The sequence below is a fragment of the Halichoerus grypus genome, chromosome 2 (genome assembly GCF_964656455.1).
Source record: "Halichoerus grypus chromosome 2, mHalGry1.hap1.1, whole genome shotgun sequence".
Lineage (NCBI taxonomy): Eukaryota > Metazoa > Chordata > Mammalia > Carnivora > Phocidae > Halichoerus > Halichoerus grypus.
The window spans coordinates 706,916-728,739 of NC_135713.1; the positions used below are offsets into that span (position 1 = coordinate 706,916).

Genomic DNA, 21,824 nt, shown 5'->3' on the forward strand with positions numbered 1-21,824 from the left:
CACATTCAGGGAGGCGGGGGGCTTCTCAGGGTCCAAGGACTGGCATGCACCCAGGAACGCCTGTCCCCGTGAGCCGGGACGGGTCAGGGCCACAGGGCCCCGTGGGATTCCCGGGAAAAGACTCTGAGGCACAGGGGGTCCCTGGGTCTGGATGCCTGGGACACTCGGCTCCCTTTTAACGCGGGGCCTGTGTGGCACCCCCAGCCCACACACTGCCCACCCACAAGGCCCCCGGAGCGGTCACAGGGCCGGCGGAGAGCACCCCAGGGACTTCCCCGCTGTGTGAAAGGGGACAGTGGTGCCAGGCAGGGCGCGGCTTCTCGTTCACGGTTCGATTAACGCGCCAGGCAGCCAGCCCCAGCTGCTGCAGGGTGTCCACTGATGTCCTGCAGGCAGTGGCCAGGCAGACCCGAGTCACCCTGGAAGGGCAGGATGGGCCTCCCACTCTCTCCTAAAGGCAGCTTTGACGATCAGCCCGGCTGCACGTGAGGTCCAGAGCCCTGGAAATGGCGCCCTGCAGGGGGGCTGGGTCTCTGGACACAACCTCCTGAACCCGGGGGCACAGAGTGGACAGTAAGGGCAGTCCCCACACCCCGAGGACCTAGTCAGTCCCCAGTGGGGTGGATGATTCATCCCAACCAGAACTCGTCCACCTGTCTACAGGACGGCTGTGCTGGATCGCTCCTGCGACGGCAGGGGACAGAGGCCAGGCAGCGCCCCTGCCTCAGGGACAGGACCTCCCAGGTCCTGATCTGGCCATGGGTCACAGGGAAGGACGTGCTGGGCTGCGCCGGACAGCGGGGGACAGCGAGGGACAGTGGGGGGGTCAGCGAGGGCCAGCGGGGGGACAACGAGGGACAGCGAGGGCCAGCGGGGGGACAGCAGGGGACAGCGAGGGGACAGCGGGGGCCAACAGGGGGGACAGCGAGGGAACAGTGGGGGGACAACGGGGGCCAGTGGGGGGCCAGCAGGGGGCCAGCAAGGCACAGCAGGGGATAGCGGGGGCCAGCGGGGGGCCAGCGGGGGCCACAGTGGGCTCCACGAGGCAAGCAGAGCCGGGCCAACCACAGGAAAGCCCGGTCCTGCCACCAGCAGACGGCACCCTGGGACAAGCTCCAGTGGACAGACAGACAGTCCAGTGCCAGCCGCACAGAAAGACCTGTGGCGCCCACTCCCACAGCATCCACAACTGTCACCTGCCCACACGGTGTCACCGGGGACCGCTGTCCCCACTGTCCTCTGCCCCAGGAGGGCGGCCAGGACGAGGCTGGGCCGGGAAGCCCTCACACCCCACGTCTACCACTCCGCGCAGAACGCAAGACAAACACTGAGTGTCAAGGAAAAGCAGGACCTCTCCTGCTGCATTTCCCACACCAAGCCCCCTCCGTGGCCAGACTTCCTGACGGCCGAGGTCAGGCTGCACACAGGTGCCCGGGGAGCAGGCAGGCCTCCGTGCACGCAGGGGCCTGGCACCCCGGCCGCGTGGCTGGTGCCAGGCAGGGTGGACACAGAGGGGGAAGGGGCGGCCGTCAGGAAACCCAGGCCTTCCACCGGCTTCCACACCCCCACACCCAGCTGGCGGGAGCCCCGCAGGAACGCCGACCCCCTCGCGGGGCCAGGCACTCCCCATGCTGCTTCGTCCTACTCACGGCAGAGAAGGCCAGTTTCCACCCTTAACTGAGCCACGTGCAGGAGAGAGGAAAGGGGTCATGTTTAACTGGGACTTGGGGAATGCCCCAGGGAGGGGAACGGTAGGGGGATGGGGGCGGGGGGGAAGGGGGACTGGGGGGACAGGGACGAGGACTGGACGGCGGGGATGGGCGCACCTTGACCTCACGCCTCTTGCTGTCGTCCTCGTGCTCTTCGTGCTCCACCACACCCTGGCTCAGGTTGGTGTAGTTCGCCAGCTTGTTGAGCAGAGAGGACACCATGGGGTTGCTGTCCATTTCCTCCTGTTTGGGGCCAAGACATGGTTAGTCACCTGGATCCCCAAACCCACTGGAGCAATGCCCTGCGGAGCTCCCAGCGTTTCTAGCTCCAGATCCGAGGTCCACGGGGCTGAGATGGGCCCACGTCACCCGACACATGCACACCAGGTCCCAAGTCAGGGGTCGGGGCAGAGCTCGGGGCTCCCGGCCACCCAGTAGGGGTCCAGGGTTTCCCAGACGGCCCCTCCCAAGAAGGTGGCGGCCAAGGAGGCTCCCCCCATGCACGGTGTACAGTCAGGCAGGCAGCCCTCCACCCGACCCCCAGGTCTCGGGGCCACAGCCCCCATGCCATGTCCGCTGAAGTCACGGCCCTCGTGTGTCTTGTAGGAGGAAGTGTAAGTCACCTCAAAAAGCGCCATGTTCTTCCCTTCAAAGCTCTCCTGCTCCACCTCCGTGTGGTTGATGAACGGGCTGTTCTCTCGCGGGTTTCCATCTCCTGGAGGGGAACCCGCTCAGGTGAGTCTCAGAAGTGGCTTGAACAGGATCGGTGCCCCTGCGGGCCCATGCGTCCCCCGGGGCCTGGGGGGACCCCTGTGGAACACCGGGACCCTTGGCTCCGCCCAGCCAGGCGTGGGCAGCAGGGGAGGCCGCTGGGCTCCAAGAACACAGACATGTGTGTCACCTGCAGACGTCACCCCGTGCCTGGGACCCCCGCCAGCAACACTCCTCAAGGTCGCGGCCCTGGCTGCTGGGACAGCTGTTTGTGCCTAAGCAGCCCAGCCCTCCCCGCCTCAGTTTCCCCACCTATGAGACAAGACTCAGGAACACAGAGTGGGGGCAGGTAACAGGTGGAGCTGGTGGGGCAGGACGGGAAGGGCTGCCATGCCCAGGGCAAGCGGAGGCCAGGTGCAGAGCGGAGTGGCCTCCGCGAATGCAGAGGGGTCCAGGGCCCCATCCCTGCCGACCCGGGGTCCAGGCCGGCAAGTCAGACCCTAGTGTCCCCCCGATACCAGGCCCCCACACAGGGAAGTTACACCATCCTGTGAGCCAGGCCCAGGTCTGGCACGTTCCGGCCCTTGCAGCACCACCACCCCTCCCTCGGCAGGGAGGACCCCACCCCCCCCACACCGACAGGCAGGACCCCCACCCCCGACTGTGCTTCCCCACCAAGTGAAGCGCAGCCCCCACTGACTCTCATCAGGACCCAAGCTGGATGCCAGGACTGGGGCTGGCTAGCACAACACCCAGGACCCCCAGCAGGACAGCTCCCCAGCACCCGGACGGCGGCCTGACCGCAGGGAGATAGTCCACCTCGCGGGAGCTGCACCTCGCGGCCTTGGCGCCCCCACAAAGGCCCTGGGGCTGGGCCGAGGCGAGGCTGGAGGAGGGCAGCAGCCCACACACGGGCGGGGGGGTGTGCCCGGGGGCTGGTGACCTCTGACCTTTGTTCCCTGAAGCCAGGGTCCCGGCCCCAGCCCGTTACCTCCCCCAGGCCCCCCCACCATTCTGCATCCCCTCAACCCTCCACCAAGAGCCTGGATGCAGCACAGCCACCACCCCGTGCCAGTGACCACGTCAGGGAGGAAGGAGGTGACCTCCGTGTGGGCAGGGGTCACGCCAGGCCCTTGGCCAGTAAGCCAGGGATGGCCACCACTTCTCCCTATTTCTCCGACAGGCCTTACGAAGAACGCACATGCCCAACACACACGAAACACGTCAACCTCACGTGTGATGTGTTCACAGAGCACGACTTCACCCCATCCTGGGCAAGAGCGCAGGGGCCGGGACACAGGGGAGGGCTGGCGCTCCGGTCCCGGCCGTGCGGCTCGCTGAGGTGGTTCCAGGCCGGCACGGGCTTCAGATGCCACAGCCACGTCTGCAGACCCCCCAAGTTAGCCAGACACCCCCAGACCAAGACGCCCTGCGCTCGTTAGAACAGAAAACACCTCTGCCCCCGCGTGGCCCACTCCCGGGCACCGGGGTTTAGACGCGGCTCGGTACACGATAAAGCCCTGCGCGTATTTCAGACACCGGGCTACGGTGGACACAAACGAAGCCCACGGGATGTCAGGAGAAAAGCAGGGACCAGAATGTGTCCTATCACAGGGGTTCAGCCTCCGAGAAGCACGCAGCGCCCAGCCCCCGGTGCCGGGCTCACGGGCAGCGCTGGCGCTATCTGCAGGGGGTCAGGTGAGAGGGCCCCACGGGCGGCCGCCCACTCGGGAACTTCAAGCCCCAAGCTGCCCCCCTCAGGTCCTGCGGCGCCTCCCCGGGACACACATCCGGACAGACCCCGCCACGGCCTGGCCAGAACCGCTCCTAACAGGAAAGCGTGCTCACACTAGGCCGCGCAGAAGAGTGATGCCACCAGGTCACGGAGGAGCACCAAGTACTCAGGTCCCAATCCAGTCCCAGACCCCGAGACCGGGCACCCGATCACGGGCTCCAAATGCCAGCGGAGGGAAAAGCCACAAGCCCTGGGTGACAGGAGCCCCAGCTCAGCCCCATCTCATCGGGGACGGTGATGCCGCCCCACACGCAGAAGCCACGGACAGGGTCAGGTGAGGTGAGCAGCCCGGGGGCCGCGCCCCCTCGCCGGCACCCACTCGCGTCCCCCCAGCACCGTCCCCGCCAGGGAGTCACCACCCCCAAGCGGGGGGCTCCTGCCTGGACACCCACAGTCAGGAGGCCGCAGCAGGGAAGGCAGCAGGGGCCGCAGGGGGTGCGAACGTGGACACTCGCACGCAGGAGGGCCTCCTCCCGGGTCCGTCCCTGATCAGTGAGGCAGAGACCCTCGAGCCCACCAGCACCAGCCAGGCCACCTGGTGTCCTGACCTATGACCCAACGCCACACCGGAAGGCCTCCCAGCAAGGAGGCTCCAGGGCCCTGGCGCTGGGAGAACTCACGGCAGGTCCTGTTGGTCCAACTTCGTAATAATCCCCAAAATCACCTCGTGAGCGAGGAGGCTTGCGTCCTGGTTCCCGTGAGGAATAACCATGGGGACGGCGGGTGCAAGGGGGTCACCTGCGGGCACTGCACTTGTGTCTGGGCTGCATGGTCCCCGACCTGAAGGGTCACTGGTAAGACCTGTCATCTGCTGGGATTTGGTCCCCATCCTGCCCGGACGCTCGGGGGTGGGGGTGGGGAGGTCCCCAGTGGCGGCTCAAGAGACAAGGGGGGGCAATAGTGGGCTCCATGGGCACAGTAGAGAACCCCTCCTCACCCCCAGTCAGCTGAGCAGTCTCCGAAATCCAGGCAGACCCTGCTCCTGAATGGCACACCCGGCTGCGCAAGGCCTCCAGACCCTCAGGGTCCCAGCCCATGGCCCCCGACCTCCCACACCACCACAGCCGTCGCTCGCCCGCCTCGTCTGCGGTCTGCGCCACGCGGCCTCTTCCGGACCTCAGCCCCCTGCGCTCGTCAGGGGAGCGCCTCCCTGCTCGGTTTCCGAAACCACGCCCTGTGTTTCCCACACTTAGAAAAAAACGAGGATGGACAAAACACAAACGACCATATTTCAACTGGACACCATAATCACACCAAGCAGGGATCAAGGAAACGGCCCAAATACCGAGACTAAATCCTGCACTGAAGACCCGGAAAACTGGGGGCCCTGGGAGGCGGTGCCCTTTCCAGAGATTCGGGTGAGCCCTCCTAAAACCAGCATGAGTCTGCAAGCGCACCATGCGCACCCGAGCGTCACGTGAGTGCGCCCTCGCTGCTGGGACAGGCGGTTGGGGCGGGCTCAGCTCTACCCACACAAGCCTGGGCAGAGGGCAGCCAGGCCCCGCCAGGCCCCGCCGCGTCCTCTGCCAGGACCATGAGGAGGGACAGCCGCACACACAAGGCGTCGCGCCGGCCGGGGGTCCACCAGTGCGCAGCACGAGGTCACAGGACTCGTCCCCACGCCGTCTGCGGCAAGCTCCTCTCCCACTTCCTGCCACAGGGAGCCCGCATCGGGCTCACCTGCACGTCTAAGGACGGAAAACACTCGCTTCCCGTTTACAGAAATCATTTTAAAACCTGTTTGTTATAAATGCCCGTTTGCCACGATGTCACAACTCAGCTGAGCCCCGAGATCCCTTCGGACCAAGACACAGCGAGCCAGAGCGCGTTGAAGCCAGAGCAGGGCGCGGTCAGCACCCCAGGGAGCAGGGGGCCAAGGCGGGCAGCACTGCGGGGCGGGGTTCGTGCGCCGAATCCCAGATACCAGCAGCGCCCGGCCAGGCGCTGGGTTTGCAGCTGTGGGGGTCCCGCCGCACGGCTGGCTGTGGACTCCAGGTGCTCCACGCCAGACCTGCTTTTCCGAGACCAGGCAGCCCCTTTCCAGAACGGCACACCGAAGGGCCCCATGGCAGCACATGGCCCACGCTGCCCCACCACCCCACGGCCACGGGCCCTCCGAGCCCTCAGGTCCCGAGCCCACAGCCTCAGGAGGAAGCAAAGCCGGAGAAACTGCCACAGGCCAAGATGCCACGTGGACTCCTGGGGCAGAAGAGACACAGGGAGGACTCGGGGTGCAGGCCACGCGGGGCTGGGGAGCGTGGCCGCAAGTCCAGAGCTGTGCCAAACATAAAGCTCACCCAGTAAATGAAGAGGTAATTTTTATCTCAAAGAAACCACAAAGAGAAAACTTAAGAACTGAGGCCTGAAAGACACAGGCAGGCAGGCGCCATTCATGAACACGGGTGCATGTGCGTCCACATAACCACCACATGAAGCGATTCAGGCAAGAATCTACCCTGTAGCTGCTGGGTGAGAGGCAGAGGGGGTGGGTCCCCACAGCCTCAGTACAAAGGGGGGGTGTCCGGTACCAGGGTCGCCTGGGGTCACCTGGGCAGTGAGACAGTGACAGGACACCCCATGGCATTCCTGCTACGAAGGATTTCTCCTGAAAACCACCCCAGGAAAACGGCCACGTATAAATTCTGTAGCATTTTACAAGACTCCTGACCCACATCCTCCAAGCATGCCAATAGCGGGACAGACGTGGAGGAAGGTTCCAGACACGGGACCAGCAGGCTTCCTCTGTAAAGGCCACACTGCCATCACAAGCACTTGGAGCACCAAGACCACGTGTGAACAAGCCCAACAGCAGGGCCATGTGCCAATAAAACTTTATTGACAAAAAGCAGGCAGCCAGACCTTGGCTTGCAGAGCCCAGCAGCAGGTTCTCAACACACAGCTGTTTGCCGCCATTCTCCGGGAGGCCACGAAGCAGGGAAGTGGCCGTCCTTCCGCCGTCCTTCCTCCACCCGCCCTGCGTGTTCCCAGCCTCGGTAGCTGTCTCTGCTCTGCCCCACCTCACAGCAGGGCGGATCAGCCTGTCTAAAGACCCCAGCTCAGAGACATCTGTGGAAACCAGGGCTTCACAGGGGAGCACTCCTCTCTGCACCCCGAAGGGGCCGCAGTGACCACACACAGCGCTGGTCTCCCCGGGTCCTAAGGGAAGGCCCAGCGGCACACCTTCTTCACCTGTTCACAGGGCACACGACCGGCGAGCAGGCCCCATCCAGGCCCTGGACCCAGAGGCCATGGTCGGGCCCTCCCAGGACAGACCAGACGTGTGGCGCCTGCTGGGCCAGAACCAAGGTTTCAGGAAGGACTGGAGCCTGGAAGGGGCACAGGTGGGCATGGGGTGTGAGGCCCTGGCCGTCACTGTCGTCCTTGTCCCCGCGAGGGCTGCTTCACCTTGCCGCCCCATTACAAAATGTTCAACACACGTTCTGTGAAAGCCACAGCCCCCCAGCGTGGGGCACACATCCAAGCAGGGCTCTGCCAGACGCCTCTCTGAGCTTACAGCAGCGACCAAGGCTGTGTCCCTGACCCCGCTGGGACACAGAGCCCGGCAAGCCCCCCATCAGTTCTGACGTCCACTTCTGACCCCACCGAACGCCAACGTAACCCTGAGGTCCATGAACGTTAGATGTGACCAGGGACGAGGTCATTCTGGCAGACTGCACCCCCTCCCCCAAGCCTAACTGGGTTACTCCCCAGACTCCAGGCTCGCTCGCTGCACAGCCCGGCTCCGTGGCCCCGAAAGAAGCGCGTGCACCCCCGTCATGCCCAAGCAAACACAGCAGAGCCTAATGCGGGGTGGGCGGCAAGGCCCCAGGGGAGAGAGGCGGGGGCTCATGGAGGCAGGGAGGCGACCGCGGACCTGGATGCCTGCTCAGAGCCCACGATCCTGCAGAGGGCCACGACCCCGTGTGGCCCCAGGCTGGCCCCAGGCACACCGACCCGGGCCCCTTCTCAGGTTACAGCATCCATCAGCTCATCTCGCCTCCTCTGGAGTGTGCCAGACATCACTCCCCGGCTCCCTCCGCTTCTGCATGTGTAACTGGGATGTTACCGACCTCCCCCCAAGAATGGCTCCCGAGGTGGGTCACCCCTCTCCCTGCCTCCCAGGAGGACGGCGTCCCCTCGGGGGACCCCTCGATGCAGCCCCAGCAGCCAGATCTCTTTGACGCGGTTATGGCAGGATCCCTGACAGTGGACTCGTGACCCCCGGCCCCCGCCGCCCCCCAGTGCTTCACATCCAGGACCTCCGTTGCAATCTGAAATCCGGGCCAGTGGGACTTGCCCGGCTGGGGCACCGGCGTTCTGCGTTCAGGCCGGGAAACCAGGACCAGGCTCGAGGTCAGAGTCCCCATGACTTTCACAGCAAATTTCTGTCTAACACAGAAACACTGTGTTGCAATCAGAGGAAGTATTAGGAGGACAAACCCTCAGGGCCCCCACGCCAGAGATGGCCGCTGACACCTCGCAGCATCCTCTGCAGGGAGGATGGACTAGCCTTTCCCGTCCTGGGTCTCCGGGAACGCGGAAGGAAGGATGTCTTGGGAGCGCGCCTGCCCCACTAGGAAGCAGAGGGCCTCAGGCTAGCGGGGACGTGGACGCCCTTCCTGCCCGCCCGGCACTGGCCCATCCTAGGGCCTCCTCGGGGCCCACTGAGGTCACCCGCCCGGGCCTGCGGGGCCACCACTGGGGTCACAGGGAAGGGACGGATGCCAGAGTCACCTTTCCCGAGTTCCACGTCAGCACATTAAGCCTGGCTACCTTTGCCCCCACATCCAGCTCGCTCCCCAAACACAAGGCCCTGTACGTTACGGCCACGTCCCACGTCTGCTCTGCTCTGGGGTCCCTGATGCAGGATGGAGGCATGACTTCCCTAACGCCGGGGTCCACCCACGAGTGACGTCCACGTGTGCATGGCATCCACGGAGCCCAGCACCCCGGAGGGGGCGTGTCCAGCCCGCAGAGGCAGTTGGGCCTGCTTACCGCTCCAAGAGGCCCCCCTCAAGGACAGAGCCTCACCTGTAAAGCATCAGAAGCATCCTGACCCAGCACTCCTGTGACACCAGGTGTGACCCGAAACCAGCCGACCCCCACGAGCAGCCTCGTGGCTGGAGGGCAGCATGGCCTCGGGTTCCAAGCCCAGCCGCGTCCAGGTGCATCCCATCACTCCCCACCAACCAGCACAACCCACGAGGCCCCCCCCCATCTTCCACTTGCCCCACGCTTCCAGAGGGAAGGTCGCCTTGGAAAACACCTCAGGGACCTTTGGGGAGAAGGGGTCAGGAAGGTTTTGGACACTGGAAAAACACAGCCACCTTCCGACCTAAACCAAGGCCACCACGGCAACTCACGACTGCCACTCAAAGGGCCCTTGGTCCCCAAGACCAGGCAGAGACCCCACGTGCAGCACGTTTTCTTTAAATCTGACTTGGTCCAGAAAAGAGGGGACGTCCCAGGGGACACTCAGCTACTGAGGGGCAGCAACACAGAAACACTGCCTGGAAAATCCCGGCTGGCTAGACACGCGTGTGCATTCACAATGCACAGGCGTGTGCACACAGATACATGCACACACGCTCACGTTTCCTCCCACATGAGCACACGGGGCATCTCTGGGGACCCGCGCTCTGAAGGCCTCACCAGCCTCTCTCCCTAAAGGGTGTGGCCCCCGCGTGGGAAACGGGGGGGACCCCCACCCCCTGTCAGTCCCTCATCTGTGCCCATTCTGCTCTGACCTCTCCCACAACCTCTCCACTTCTCCCACATCAGGACCTGGAGTTGGCGAGCTGGGACCCAAGGAGGGGCGGCGAGAGTCTGCCAGGGACACCGAGCCCTCACCGGCCGGCCTCCTGGGGCGGCTCCTGTTACTCACACCGGCTCCCGTCTGGCGGCGACAGAGACCCCGTGGCAGAGGGAGGAGGAAACCCAAGACTGACCTGCAGCTCCTCCGATTTCGGCCCCACTCGATCCCTCCCCAGTGACTGTCCAGCCTCCCCGGAACCAGTCGGCCCACGGGCGCCACAGCCAGACGGAGCGGGGACGGCAGGGCCACCTCTGGGCCAGGCCAGCTCCTGGATGGGGAAACTGAGGCACAAGGAGCCCTCCTCAGGGCCCCGCCGCACCCTGGGAGCGGGATGGCCAGTGCCCACAGGGGAAGCCCCCACGCACGCCAGCGCACGGCTGCCCCCCCTCGTGGGCAGCGCCAGGCCATGCCACTGAATGGACACAGGCTCAGCTTCCTGCTGTGCAGACAGCCCAGGGCAGCTCCTGCTTCGCGGAATCGAAAGCAACTCTAAGTGGCAAACAGGCCAAGGCCGTGCACTCTCCTCCCCCACACGGAGACGCAGGCGACCGAGAGCCACACGGGCTGACCACGCCCCGGGACGCCCCCCTCGGCGACCTGCCCAGACCACACAGGACTCAGGACAGCACCTCAGCCTCCTCCCCCAATTGTTCCCCAGGAAGAAACCACCCCAGAACTGAAAGGAAACACGCCCAAGGCGCCCCGGGGCTCCAGAGCCGGCAGAGGCCCGGGCCAAGGCCCCAGCACCTACCCCCACCAGGGACGCAGCCTTGCAGACCACCCCGCCCCCCAGGACACAGGGGCCACGCGGTTGGGGCCCGCCCACCCCGTCCACCCCCCCAGGACACAGGGGCCGCACGGTTGGGGCCTCTCACCGGGACTCGTGGCAGGAGGCTCAAGGACCCACGTGACAGTAACATGGACACACGAGCTGGGGTGCAGACAGGACAGCCGTGTGGGGACCTCACCTCGTCTGTCCCTGGTCTTGGTCCTGCTGGAGCTGCCAGGTTTCTGTGCACAGACCAGCCCTCTCTCTGGAGAGGGACCTTCCCTTTCTCCTGAGGGAAGGGTATTAACCGTCTGTGCTCTCTTCACCACCGCTGCCCCAGGGTCCCCCGCGGGGGCCCACAGCTGGCGGCCTGACAGCCTGTAAGGCCCCAGGCCCCAACCCCGCCCCACTGGGCCCCCCACCCCACAGCAGAGGGGTCTTCCTCCCACCTCCCCCGCGGGCTCGCACCCCAGAGCCGCGGGGAGACGCCTGCCCTGCCCAGCACAGCGGTGGCCACGGCACCAGGGGACGCGGCCCCGAGGAGCGCTCGGCTGGCTAAGCCCGCCAGATGGAAGGCGCCTGGCCTGGCCCCGCCAACGGGAGTTAATACCTAACGTCAAACTTTGCCCCTGGGCACACATCTGCAACGGCTGACACGGAATTCACGTCCCAATGTGGGGGGCAGCAGGAGGCCCCCACACAGGCCGGCAGCATGCACGCAACCAGCAGACCGCAGGCCCAACGTCCACGGCCTCCCCACCTGCCGGCCAGCGCCCCACAGGTGCCCTGGTGAGCAGCGGCAACAGCAGCCCGGGGAAGGTGTCCCTGGCCCCAGGTCACCCATCCCGATGCAGGAGCCTGGGCCAACCCGGGAGCCACGAGGCCGGTGACCCTGACAGAGGGGGCTCCAGCGGGCTGGGGGGGGATGGTCACCCGCAGCTCGGACCCACTCCGGCCACCCCGTGGGACACTGACCTGCAGCAAAGATGACCCCGGAGCCAGCCACCTTCCCGGCTCCCGTGTGGCCTCAGCCCTGACCAGGTCTGTGCTCACACGGGGCCCGCACCCCTCTCTACAGCGCCCCCCAGAACTCCGTCCACACCCCCAGAGACACACAGTGAGCCTGCCACACACCTCTAAGTAGGAAATATTTGGAACCATTTACTTGAAACACTCTGAAATCTGCGTGAGCCTCAACCACAGAGGGGGAGGCGTGGGCCATGCCACGTGGCTCCCAGACCCTCGGCAAGGGGGAGGAGGGGGCTCCCGCTTTCCGACAGAGTCCACAACACCCACAACACACCGGCCCCACTGAGGCACGGGCAGCGACGGGGGGTCCACAGGCCCACCAGGCCCCACAGACCTGCCTAGCACAGAGAGGGGGTGAAGGTGTCCAAGGACACACGGCACAGAAGCCCCCCGAGCCCACTCCTCCCTGCGAACAGGCTCGGGAGCCCAGCTGAGCCCACGGCCCAGAGGCCCAGGAGCTGCACGCCCCACACCGCACGCGCTCCTCCAGCCACCGCGCCCCCGCCGCCGGCCCTTCCACGGAATTCCCCTGGGCCATCTCAGTGTCCCGTGGCTGCAAACCCTGACTCATCGCGCCTCTCTGTCTGGGGCCAGGCTCACCCCCAGACCACCGCTTTTCGCGTTCAGCCGGGGGCTGCACTGCGGGGGGCAGGCTGCTGGTCCGCATCACCCTCAGCCAGCGACAGGCCCCCGCGCCCGTCACCGGAGAGCGCTGAGGGCAGAGGGTCGGTCTGCAGGGTCAGCTGCTCCCTGCTCCCGGCCCAGCCCACCTTATGAACAGCAGCTGGTGGGTGGCGGGTTCACCAGGACGGGCCAGTTCCAGCCTCCAGGGCGCCCCCACCCCCCCCGGGGAGACTGCAGCTCACGCCACACGGCCAGGGACATCAGAACCGAAGGGCCCCGACGCCCACGGTCTCCGCATGGAGGGGCCTGGCCCTCCCGGCCACTATCGCCGCTGGCACCACCATGCCCAGCACCCAAGCGCCCCTCCCATGAGGCCACGCCAGCAGCCAGCAGCTCATGGCGCCCCACCCTCCCCAGGGCGCCATACATCACGCGCCGGTCCCCGCAGCCTCTGCGCGCCCACAAGGGGAGCACAGACCGGTGTGCTCGCCGACGCGCCGCAAGCCGTGATGGAGCGGCGGGGTGCACACGCACGGTCTCACAGGACGAACGGCAGCTGCCGGTGACCGGCGCCCAGCGGACCCCTTGGGCGGCTGCCACGGGGGCCAGGCCCTCAGAGGCGTCCCTCGTCCCGGACTCATGGCGCACACCCCCCTTCCCCGAGCAGTGATGCCGCTGTGTCCACAGCCCAGATACCTGCTCCAGCTCAGCGGGTATCAAACTGAGAGGGTCTGAGAACTTTCCAGAACACAGACCTAGATCTAGGTAGCAAGGCCCCTGGTACCGGTCAGGGGAACAGATCTCAGATCAGAGGCACAGGCGTGTCTCACCGCTGCCCCCACAGCCAGCGGGCACCCTGGAGGCGCACCTCCAGGCCCTTCAGAGCCGGGGTCCGCTGGAGGCCGAGGGAAGGAACAGCCAGCACCACGTGACCGAGCCCCTGTACCCACCTCCATGTTTACGCGCACAAACGTGCACACGTGCCCAGAGACCCACATGTACACACGTGCAAACACGCACACCCCCAGACCCGTGTGCACATGTGCAAACATGCACACGCCCACATACACTAAGACCCACATGTGCACATACAAACATGCACACAATGCTCACGTGTGTGCACACACAAACATCACGTGTGCGCACAGACGCAACATGCGCACTCACATGGGCTCGGCGGGGGGACTTATTCAAGAAGAGGGCCTGTCCCCTGAAGACCATCTGGGACCCTCAGCAGGTGCAAAGGCTGTGTGAGCAAGCATCGGCCGCACACGCTACTCGGTGAGCCTCCCCTCTTTGCTCCCCGCACACAGAACCATGTGTGGTGGCCCTGCCCCCCACCCGGGGTCTAACACCGTGACATCTCCCTGAACAACACGGGGACTGCTAACAGCCACTCCCCAAGACGGTGCTCGGAGGCGCTGTAACGGGACAGCCGCATGGCTTGTCCTTTCTGCTCAGACGGCCACCATGACACTGTCCTTCCGTCCTGAAACCCCGCGTCCTCGCCCAGCAGAACCAAACCTGGAAGCCATGTTGTCCTCACTCCTTTACCACGCTGTTCCAGGAACCCCCGCCCAACCCGTCAGCAGCCACACGCCAACAGAAACGTTGCTTGAGGTCTGGGGTCATGGCCTCAGAGTGCGGCCCACTGCCCGATGGCCAGCCCGCCACACGCCCTGGCAGAGCGTGGGTGACGCTGCCCGGGACCATCCGGGTGAGTGCCTCCGGGAAGCACAGTACCCCCCGCCTCTTAGCGGGTGGGGAAGAGACCCCTGGGTGCCCAACAGGAGCTGAGCTGCAGAGCGGAAGTCACCGAGACAAGGAGGCTGGACAGTCTCAGCCAGGGACGGGGACACAGGGCAGCCGTCCAGTCAGCCCTCGCCCTCCACGGGCTGAGCCCGACCTCCGTGGGGGCCCACAGCCTGTGGCCATGCCTCACACGCGCACCTGCCTGACCCAGGGGCCCCCCCAAGGCCCAGGAGGGGCTCCACCCAGGCCCAACAGCCACATGGGTTCCCTGAAGTCGGTAAAAACCCCACACTTGGAACTTAGGAAAGCATCCCACTCCTCGCCACCTCCCCTGAGAGGTATTTCACCAACAAACACCAGAGAGACACACAGAGTCCATCCTGCCCACTTGCAATCTCCAATCACAAGAGAACGCAGAATAAATGTCCTGACGAGGCACAGGACCCCCGGCAAGACAAACTGTCATTCCAGAACACACCCCCACCTCACCGGCAGAGGGTGGGGAGGGTCCAAAGCAGGATGCTGATTCTGGTCTCCACTTCCCGTGCCAACCCTCCCTGGGCCCAGGCCTCCCCGGAGCACCACCCGGGTCAAGAGCCCCGTCCCCCTGGCTCTAAAGCACTCACCACAGGCCTACCTGGAGGGGCAGGGCCGGGGGCAACACGGCAGGGGGGTTAAGGTCACTGCTTGGCTTCCTCCGGCCTGCGCATTGAAGGCCTGGCGGGGGGGGGGACAGGACCCGGCCTCAGGAGGCATTGGACACCAGCATCTGCCTGGGGTGCATGGAACAGCAGTCTGGGGGTGCGTTCAGGTTCCTTCCAGCCCTGGGTCACAGTTCACTGGCCCTCACCGAGGCAGGGCAGACCCCACGGTCCCGCTGAGCTCTGCCAGGCCAGGTGGGCCTGCTGAGGAAAGCACCACTCCTCCCAGCCTGCCAGTCACTCAGCACACCCTGGGCCCTCAACCTACAGGGTCTCAGGCCTCCTCTTACCAGACAGCCCAGGGCTTCCAGAAACACCCCAGGAGGGTCTCCCCAGCCTTGCTTTACCACCACCGGGAGGTCCACCCAGAAAGCTGGGAAATTCCCCGGGGGACTGGCCTGAGTGCCAGCAATCCTGTGATGGGGCCAGACGTGGCCACTGCTGGGACCTCGGGGTGTGCACCCTGCACCCTGGCCCGCAAAGTGGGCCTTCAGGAGGGGCTCCAGTCTGGCCTTCCCAGCTCGCTAAGGACCTTCCCTGACAGCCCCCTCGTCAGGCTGGTGACACAGTGCCGGTCACACGTTACCTCTGAGCACCAACGGCACTCCAGAACCTCATGTGAAACATCAAAGCCTGCCGTAGCAGAAGCCCCAAAGACAAGCACACAGCGACACGCGGGGGACGCTACCCTGTCTCTTTCTGAGGGACAAGCAAGAGTGTAGAGCACAAAATGTCAAAGACCCAGGTAACTTCTGTGCTGGCTCAGCTCAGACGGCAAGCTTCATTACAAGGTGAGCACAAAGCCCACGTCCGCGTGAGGTCACGCGAGGCGCTGAGATTCCCGGCGAGCCCTTGGCAGGAAGGGAAGGGGACGAAGGCTGAGACCGTGGGCAGCACTCAGTGAGGGCAGGCGGGGTCTCAAGACCCCGGCCCCCCACCAGCCCTCCTGGCAGCTGCCGTACCTGGCTCTTGAGCCCACGGGCCCAAGACCACTGTGTGGAGCTCCTAAATGGAGGACGAGGAAACGAGCAGGAAGAAAATTACCCCGGCTTCAAAACAAGACACACTCCAAGTCTGGAAAGAAAGGACCACAGTCCGCCCAAGAGGGGCCAGCGGATGGGGAGGGGACATGCAGGCACGGAGGCTCCCCTGGAAACGCGATGCACTTCTGGTGGCCGCTAGGACAGGGCTCACCCAGGGGGACGATGCCAGAGTGCGCTCAGAACCAAGGAGAGGCTGGGTGCACACCCCCTGCCTGAACCTGACACCTAGTCTGCAGCCCTCGAGCCAGGAGGAGACCACGACCTGTCCCAGGCCCCAGGACACACACAGGAAAGCTGGACAGGGGCCTCACCCCGCAGACGGGAGGGACACCTAGGGACGGGGTGCACCTGATGGTGAGTGCTCTCACAAGGTGCCTGGCCTGGCCCCAGGGGTCTGGGCCACCAGGAGCAGGGAGCCTCTACCCAAACGCAGTGGAGTGAGACCCGCGGCTGTGGACTGTTCTCGGAGGACCCCCCCAATTCTAGAGGATACCTACTGGGGGCGACCCATTCATCCACTCCAGGGAACCTGGGGTTTGGAGCCTGGAGGACAGAGGGAGCAGGCCCGGGGGATCCCCCCAAGAGAAAGTGAAAGCGCTAGACGCCTCCGGAGTCCAGAAACAAAGAGGGTATGGGAGACCCGGGGGCAGAGCACAGCTCTGCTGGGATGGGGCGGCGCCTCCCCCAGCCCCGCCGGGGACCAGACGACCTTCCTGCGGATGACCCCACAAAAGAGCGGGTTCGTGGGCAATCAGGCGGCGCACAGACCTGGCCTCTCAGCCGGGCTTATCGGACCAGAGGCCCTTTGCCCCAGCGCGCAAGAGCAAAGGCAACAGGAAGGAAGCAGGAAGGCACTCTGGCGGCCCTACCGGGACCCGCCCGGGACCTGGGGGCCCTGGATGTTCTCACGGAGGGGGAGGCCCCTCCCCGTTTCCATAGCTACCCCGGGCGTCCCACCCCAGCTCCCGTCCCACCCAGAGTGCGGGAGAGAAGGTGCTTCCAGTGTCCCGGTGGGGGTGGGCCAGGCACGGAGCAGCCAAGCTGAGCCCACAGCCCCTGGGAGCACTGGGCGCGGCAGGAGCCCTGCGTCCCCGGGATAAGCCTGGTGAGGGGACTTTGCAGGCTGGAGGGGTGCGGGGGGGGTCAAGAGGGGGGTCGTGGGAGGTGAGACGTAGTGGTGAGGGAGAGGAACGGCTGGGGGGACCCCGGAGGGAAGGGATTGGGGAGAGTGGGTGGAAAGCAGCCTGCCTCGGGCCGACCTCGCTGCGTCCCCCTCCTCTAGACTCCTCCCGGGTCGCCCTCGGCCCCGGCCGGGGCCGCCCCTCCTCCCGGCCGTCCCCGGGCCCCGCGCAGCCCGGCTCCGCCTTTGTCCGGCGGGCAGGTGCGGCCGCGCTCACCCGGGCTCTGGCAGTCGGGCTCGCCCTCGGGGGGGCCCGGCGCCTCGGTCCCCTCGGCCCCCTCGGCCGCCTCGGCCCCCTCGGCTGCCTCGTCCTGGCCGCCGTCCGCCCTCGCCTCCACCGGCACCACAGTGAAGTTGGTGGGCATGGCGCTCCGGTCTCCGCTCCGGCCCGCGCTCTGCCGACGCGCCGCGGGACTTGGGCGCAGGGGCGGGGTCCGCGCGGTCCGCCCCCGGTCGGGCTCGCCCCGCCCCCTGGCCACGTGACCTCACCTGCCGCCCCTTCGGCCTCCGGAAAAGTTTGCGCTCAGCGGGGCGGGGCGGGGCGGGGCGGGGCGGGGCGCCTTCCTCAGAGGTCCCCTCCCCCAGCCTGCCCTCCGGGACCGACCGCGCGCCCAGGGCGCCCCCTCCCCCAGCGTCGCCCGGCCCGCCCGGGGCAGGCCTTTGCCCGCCCTATCCTCCCCGCCAGCGTGCCCCCAGCTGGCCCCTGCCCGCAGGGTCCCCCACACGCTGTCTGGATCCCTAGAGGACAGAGCAGTACCCCCACCCACCCACCCACCAGACCAAGCGGGGATCTGGTCTCCGCTCTCCCTGCGTGCCCGGCTCAGGCGCCCCCAGCGCAGGGGGTTCCAACCGGGGGGAGCCATGCTTAGCGAGGGCACAGGGTGGGGAGCGGCTGTCAGGGCTGCTGTGGGGGCTCCGTCCTCAAGGGACACAACCCAGACAAGTTACCAAGGGCCTGAGACAGGCCCCGGCCCGCAGAGGACCCCAGGCCTCTCCCCTCCGCTCACGGGAGTGCTTCCCAGCCTGTACCCTGGGGAGCCCTCCCTTTCCGCGTCTGGGCCCTGCCGGGGCAGCCAGGGAAGGGAAGGAAGGGCCGGCGAGGGCGCCTCGGACCCCAGCCAGGCACCCCCCAGGCTGCCACTGGCCTGCGTCTTCCAGCTCCTGGACAAAGGACATGTGGAAAGAACAATAAAATGTTCATCAAAGTGAAAATAAGTTTGGCATCCAAGCGGTGATGGCGTCTAGGCGCAAGGAGCCGAACAGATAGTGTTTCACAGCCAGGACGCAGCAAGCAGGAGGGCAAAGCAAGGTCACCACGCACTGCAACAGGATCACCAGGAGGGGCCATCACAGCTGAAAAATGCGCCCGGAACAGTCCGCAGGAAGGTCAGCGGTTATCTCTGGGCCTTGGCATTACAAAGGTCTGCGTTTTCTCTGCATTTTTTCATATTAACAACAAACAACATAAAACCAAATTCAGAAAGTCCATTCTCAATTAAAATCAAAAGAAGTCGGTCAGGTGGGCCCAGGCTCCCGGCCCCACCCAGCACCAGCACCAGCTTCCCCGGGTGGCCTGGGCCCGTGGGCTGCGCAGGACTGCCCTGTGTACCCTCACACCCCGGCTTCCACAGAGAGGTACGGAGTCCTGTGGCAGGGGTCAGGAGTGTCAGAAGGCGGAGGTGCCTTCAGCTGCCTCCCTAGGGCAGCCGCAAGAAAGGTGGGGAGAAGGCTACCCCCCCCAGAGTATAGAAGGGTTTCCAGGGGTCCTTCTCAGGGAAGAGCCGGCTTTGTTGAAGAAGTCTGGGCGGTGCTCAGCAAAGCTGCGGAGTGTGGTGCTGAAGGGTAGGAGTGTGGAAACAGGCTTGCCCGGCCCTGACCGAGCCTCTACACTCAGCACTCGTCACCAAATCTATTGACCCCGGGGTGCGGGGAGCTCTCGAGCAAGACTAAATGGTCTGTGACCAGGGCCAGGTGACCACAGGAGCTCACCAGTGGGACCCACGCCTTTACAGATGAGGAACTGAGGTCCAGAGGTGAAGGGTCATTCACAGGGGGCTGGGGGGTGACTCTCTTCTCCCTTTTTCAGAGGCCATGGCTGATCCTCCAACCTTCCCGGCCCAAGAGTTCAGCTCATCCTTCCGGGCTGGGAGCCTGCTGTCCAGGAACCACCAGGGAGGATGTGCAAGGGATGGGGTGCCGACTGCCCCGGGAGGCCAAGACCACCTCTCCCAGGAAGTCAGTGGCTTTAGGCTGGAAGAGCCTGGCCCCCACGCGGGTGCTCACCTCTGTGGGCCTGGGGCCAGTCCTGAACAGGTCAGCTCCTGCCACAAAGGGAGATGCCCCACAAGGCTACTGGCCTGAGAGCCAAGCCCGCCCGGGAGGGCGGGAGGGCGGGGAGAAGGGAGAGGAAGGAAATGGGGGGCGGGGAGAAAGGAGGGGAGGAAGAGGGCCAGCAGAAGGAACCCGAGATGCTCCAGAGGCAGGGGGAGGGGAGGAAGGCCCCTGTACTTAAAACCAAAGTTACTTCTTCAGAGCAAACAGTGTGTGGTGAGCCGTCCCTGGCAGGGGGCAAGGTGAGGACAGCAGGGGACAGAAGTCCAGGAAGGGAGAGGTCACTTCAGGAGCCTTTCACGGCTCTGTGGCAACTGGACTCTCCTGGCTGGCAGGGCGGGGAGAATTCTGAGGGGACCACCCAAGATCCCACGTCTCCTGCCCTCCTGCCGTGGCTCAGGAAGGGGGCTGCAGCAGTGGGGGGGCGGGCAGCGGACAGGCGCAGGCCAGACCCAGTGTCTGCCCCGCCCCCGGCCCAGGCTCTCAGCTGGAGCCCTCGGCCCCTGGCCCCAGGCGCACACCCTGTGACCGCCCGCGTCTGGGTGGCTTCCCGGCTCACAAGCCCTGCAGCCTGCCCCGGGGACACAACTCGGGCTCTGAGGAGGGCGGGGCAGGCTCTCCACCCTGAGCCCTGGACCGGTTCTGGGGTTCTGCAAACAATGCCTGACTCCTCCAACAGGTCACTGTCACCTGAGGACACAGAAGCGAGAACCTGCCTGCCTGGCAGGGAAAGCTGCAGAGGACGTTATGGGGTCGGCTGGGTTGTGTGACTCCCACAGTCTTGCACTTTTCTGTAGGTTGGAAATCTTTTAAAATAAGATAATTTTATAGCTCTAGGAAAACCTCCTGGTTTTGAAGGGACAGATGGCCATATCGTAAAAACCCTGTCCTCTGCGTGACCTCCAGTGCCCCCTGGAGGGTTCTGATGGCCTCTGCCAGTCCCCAGCTCAGGACGTCCTGTGGGGGACTCTGGGGGGTCCCGCCGAGGCGGTGCTGGTCCCGCCGAGGCGGTGCTGAAGGAGGGCCTGCAGCCAGGAATTGGAAGCCGGGAAGGCGGGATCCCACCTCCAGAGCTCCTTGGAGACCTTGCTGGGCTTTATTTTTTGAGATAAGCAAGTCATGTCAAGAGAACCTAGAAGTTCGAAAGCATATAGGACTTGAGTGCTAACCAGGGTTTATAACCTTTTAACATGGAGGAATTTCACTGCAGCCAAACCCCCCCTCCCCGGGGACCCCACGGTGGCTGGCGGGGACTTTCATACCTCCTCTCCAGGGAGCGGGTGGGAACCCTGTGCCCCTGTTCCCACCTCGCGGTCAGGACACTGATTACAGAACAAAGAAAGGCTTCCTTTCCACTTTCTTTAGAGCTTCAGACTCCAAAACACTGCTTTGCCCTCACACCCTGTTCTGGTTTCACATGTCACTTCTTTTCAAATAAATCTTGGTGGAAATTCAAGAAGCCTCTTGCAACACAGGTGGGGTTTGAAAGCATGCTTGCCCCTGATGGCTGCCGCCACCTTCTCGCCAGACCCCTCCCGGGGCCTGGACGCAGGGCACCCTTGCCGCTAGGCCAGCGCCAGGCACCAGCGGGGACCCTTCTGCCTCCCCGCCCCCATACGGCACTGCCCAGACCCCTGAGGGCCGTCACCTCGGCAATGCAGGTATCCCTAACCCCCTCCAGAAATGTCTGAAGCCACGTAACGTCTGAAGCCACGTAGCCTCTGCGTGACCTCTGCATCCATTCCCGCCCATCTCACCACGACAAGGGTCCCGGGGCCCACGCGGTCCAGTGCCCCGGCCTCAGCCCGTCCCACAGGAGCTGGAGTCACGGGTGGTGGTGGTGAGGAGCCCCAGAAACCGTCAGGCAACAGGGCTTCGTGCCAGGCCCTCCCTTGTGCACCGGGCTCCTACACCCACACTCCCAGCCCAGGCCCCGGCCCCGTGGCTCCGGCGTGGGCAGGGCAGGCCCCACCCTGCTCCAGAGGCTGTCAAGGATCCAGGAGCGCCCAGTTCTCCTGGACATCCCCCAGGGAGTTCCTGGGAATGGACGAGGTGGGGACAGGAGCATCCGGCCTTGGGCCTTTTGGTGCCCCTGACCTCCCTTCAGACCCAAATGCCTCGTTGTCCCCCCCGAGGCCCACACGCAGGCCGTTCCCAGCCACCCGTCCCTCTGAAGGCCTCACATGTGACTCCCAGGTTCTGGTCCACTCAGCATCTTTCTGCTGATGGGGCTGGCCGGGGTTCAGCCCTCAGCCTGCCACGGAGCCCCCTGGCAGGCTCGTGGGACACGCCACGGGGCCCTCACGCTGGGCTGGGCCTGCGTGTGAGGTGATGCCATCAGGGAGACCCCGAGCTCGCAGGAGCA

General features: G+C 65.3%; 1 protein-coding gene and 1 long non-coding RNA gene across 5 annotated transcripts in view; one reads left to right on the plus strand and one right to left on the minus strand.

The window, feature by feature from the left end:
- The window catches only part of SLC12A7 (solute carrier family 12 member 7), a 68,571-nt gene that overhangs the window by 24,502 nt on the left and 22,245 nt on the right, over positions 1–21,824 (minus strand). For 2 of the 4 annotated variants that reach the window (XM_036113659.2, XM_036113658.2), the window contains exons 1-3: positions 17,346–17,550; positions 2,333–2,424; positions 1,827–1,952 (exon numbers count right to left, since the gene is read on the minus strand). In XM_036113659.2, coding sequence (XP_035969552.1) covers positions 1,827–1,952; positions 2,333–2,424; positions 17,346–17,493 — 366 coding nt within the window. In that variant the 5' untranslated portion in view covers positions 17,494–17,550. Of the gene's footprint in view, positions 1–1,826; positions 1,953–2,332; positions 2,425–17,345; positions 17,551–19,411; positions 19,482–21,824 lie in introns of those variants that run through there. The other 2 variants (XM_036113663.2, XM_036113661.2) reach the window with 2 other exon arrangements.
- Positions 16,794–20,907, plus strand: LOC118549355 (uncharacterized). Its single transcript, XR_004924055.2, has 4 exons — positions 16,794–17,053; positions 18,287–18,514; positions 19,215–19,441; positions 20,139–20,907. It is a non-coding gene; the product is annotated as an uncharacterized LOC118549355 (long non-coding RNA).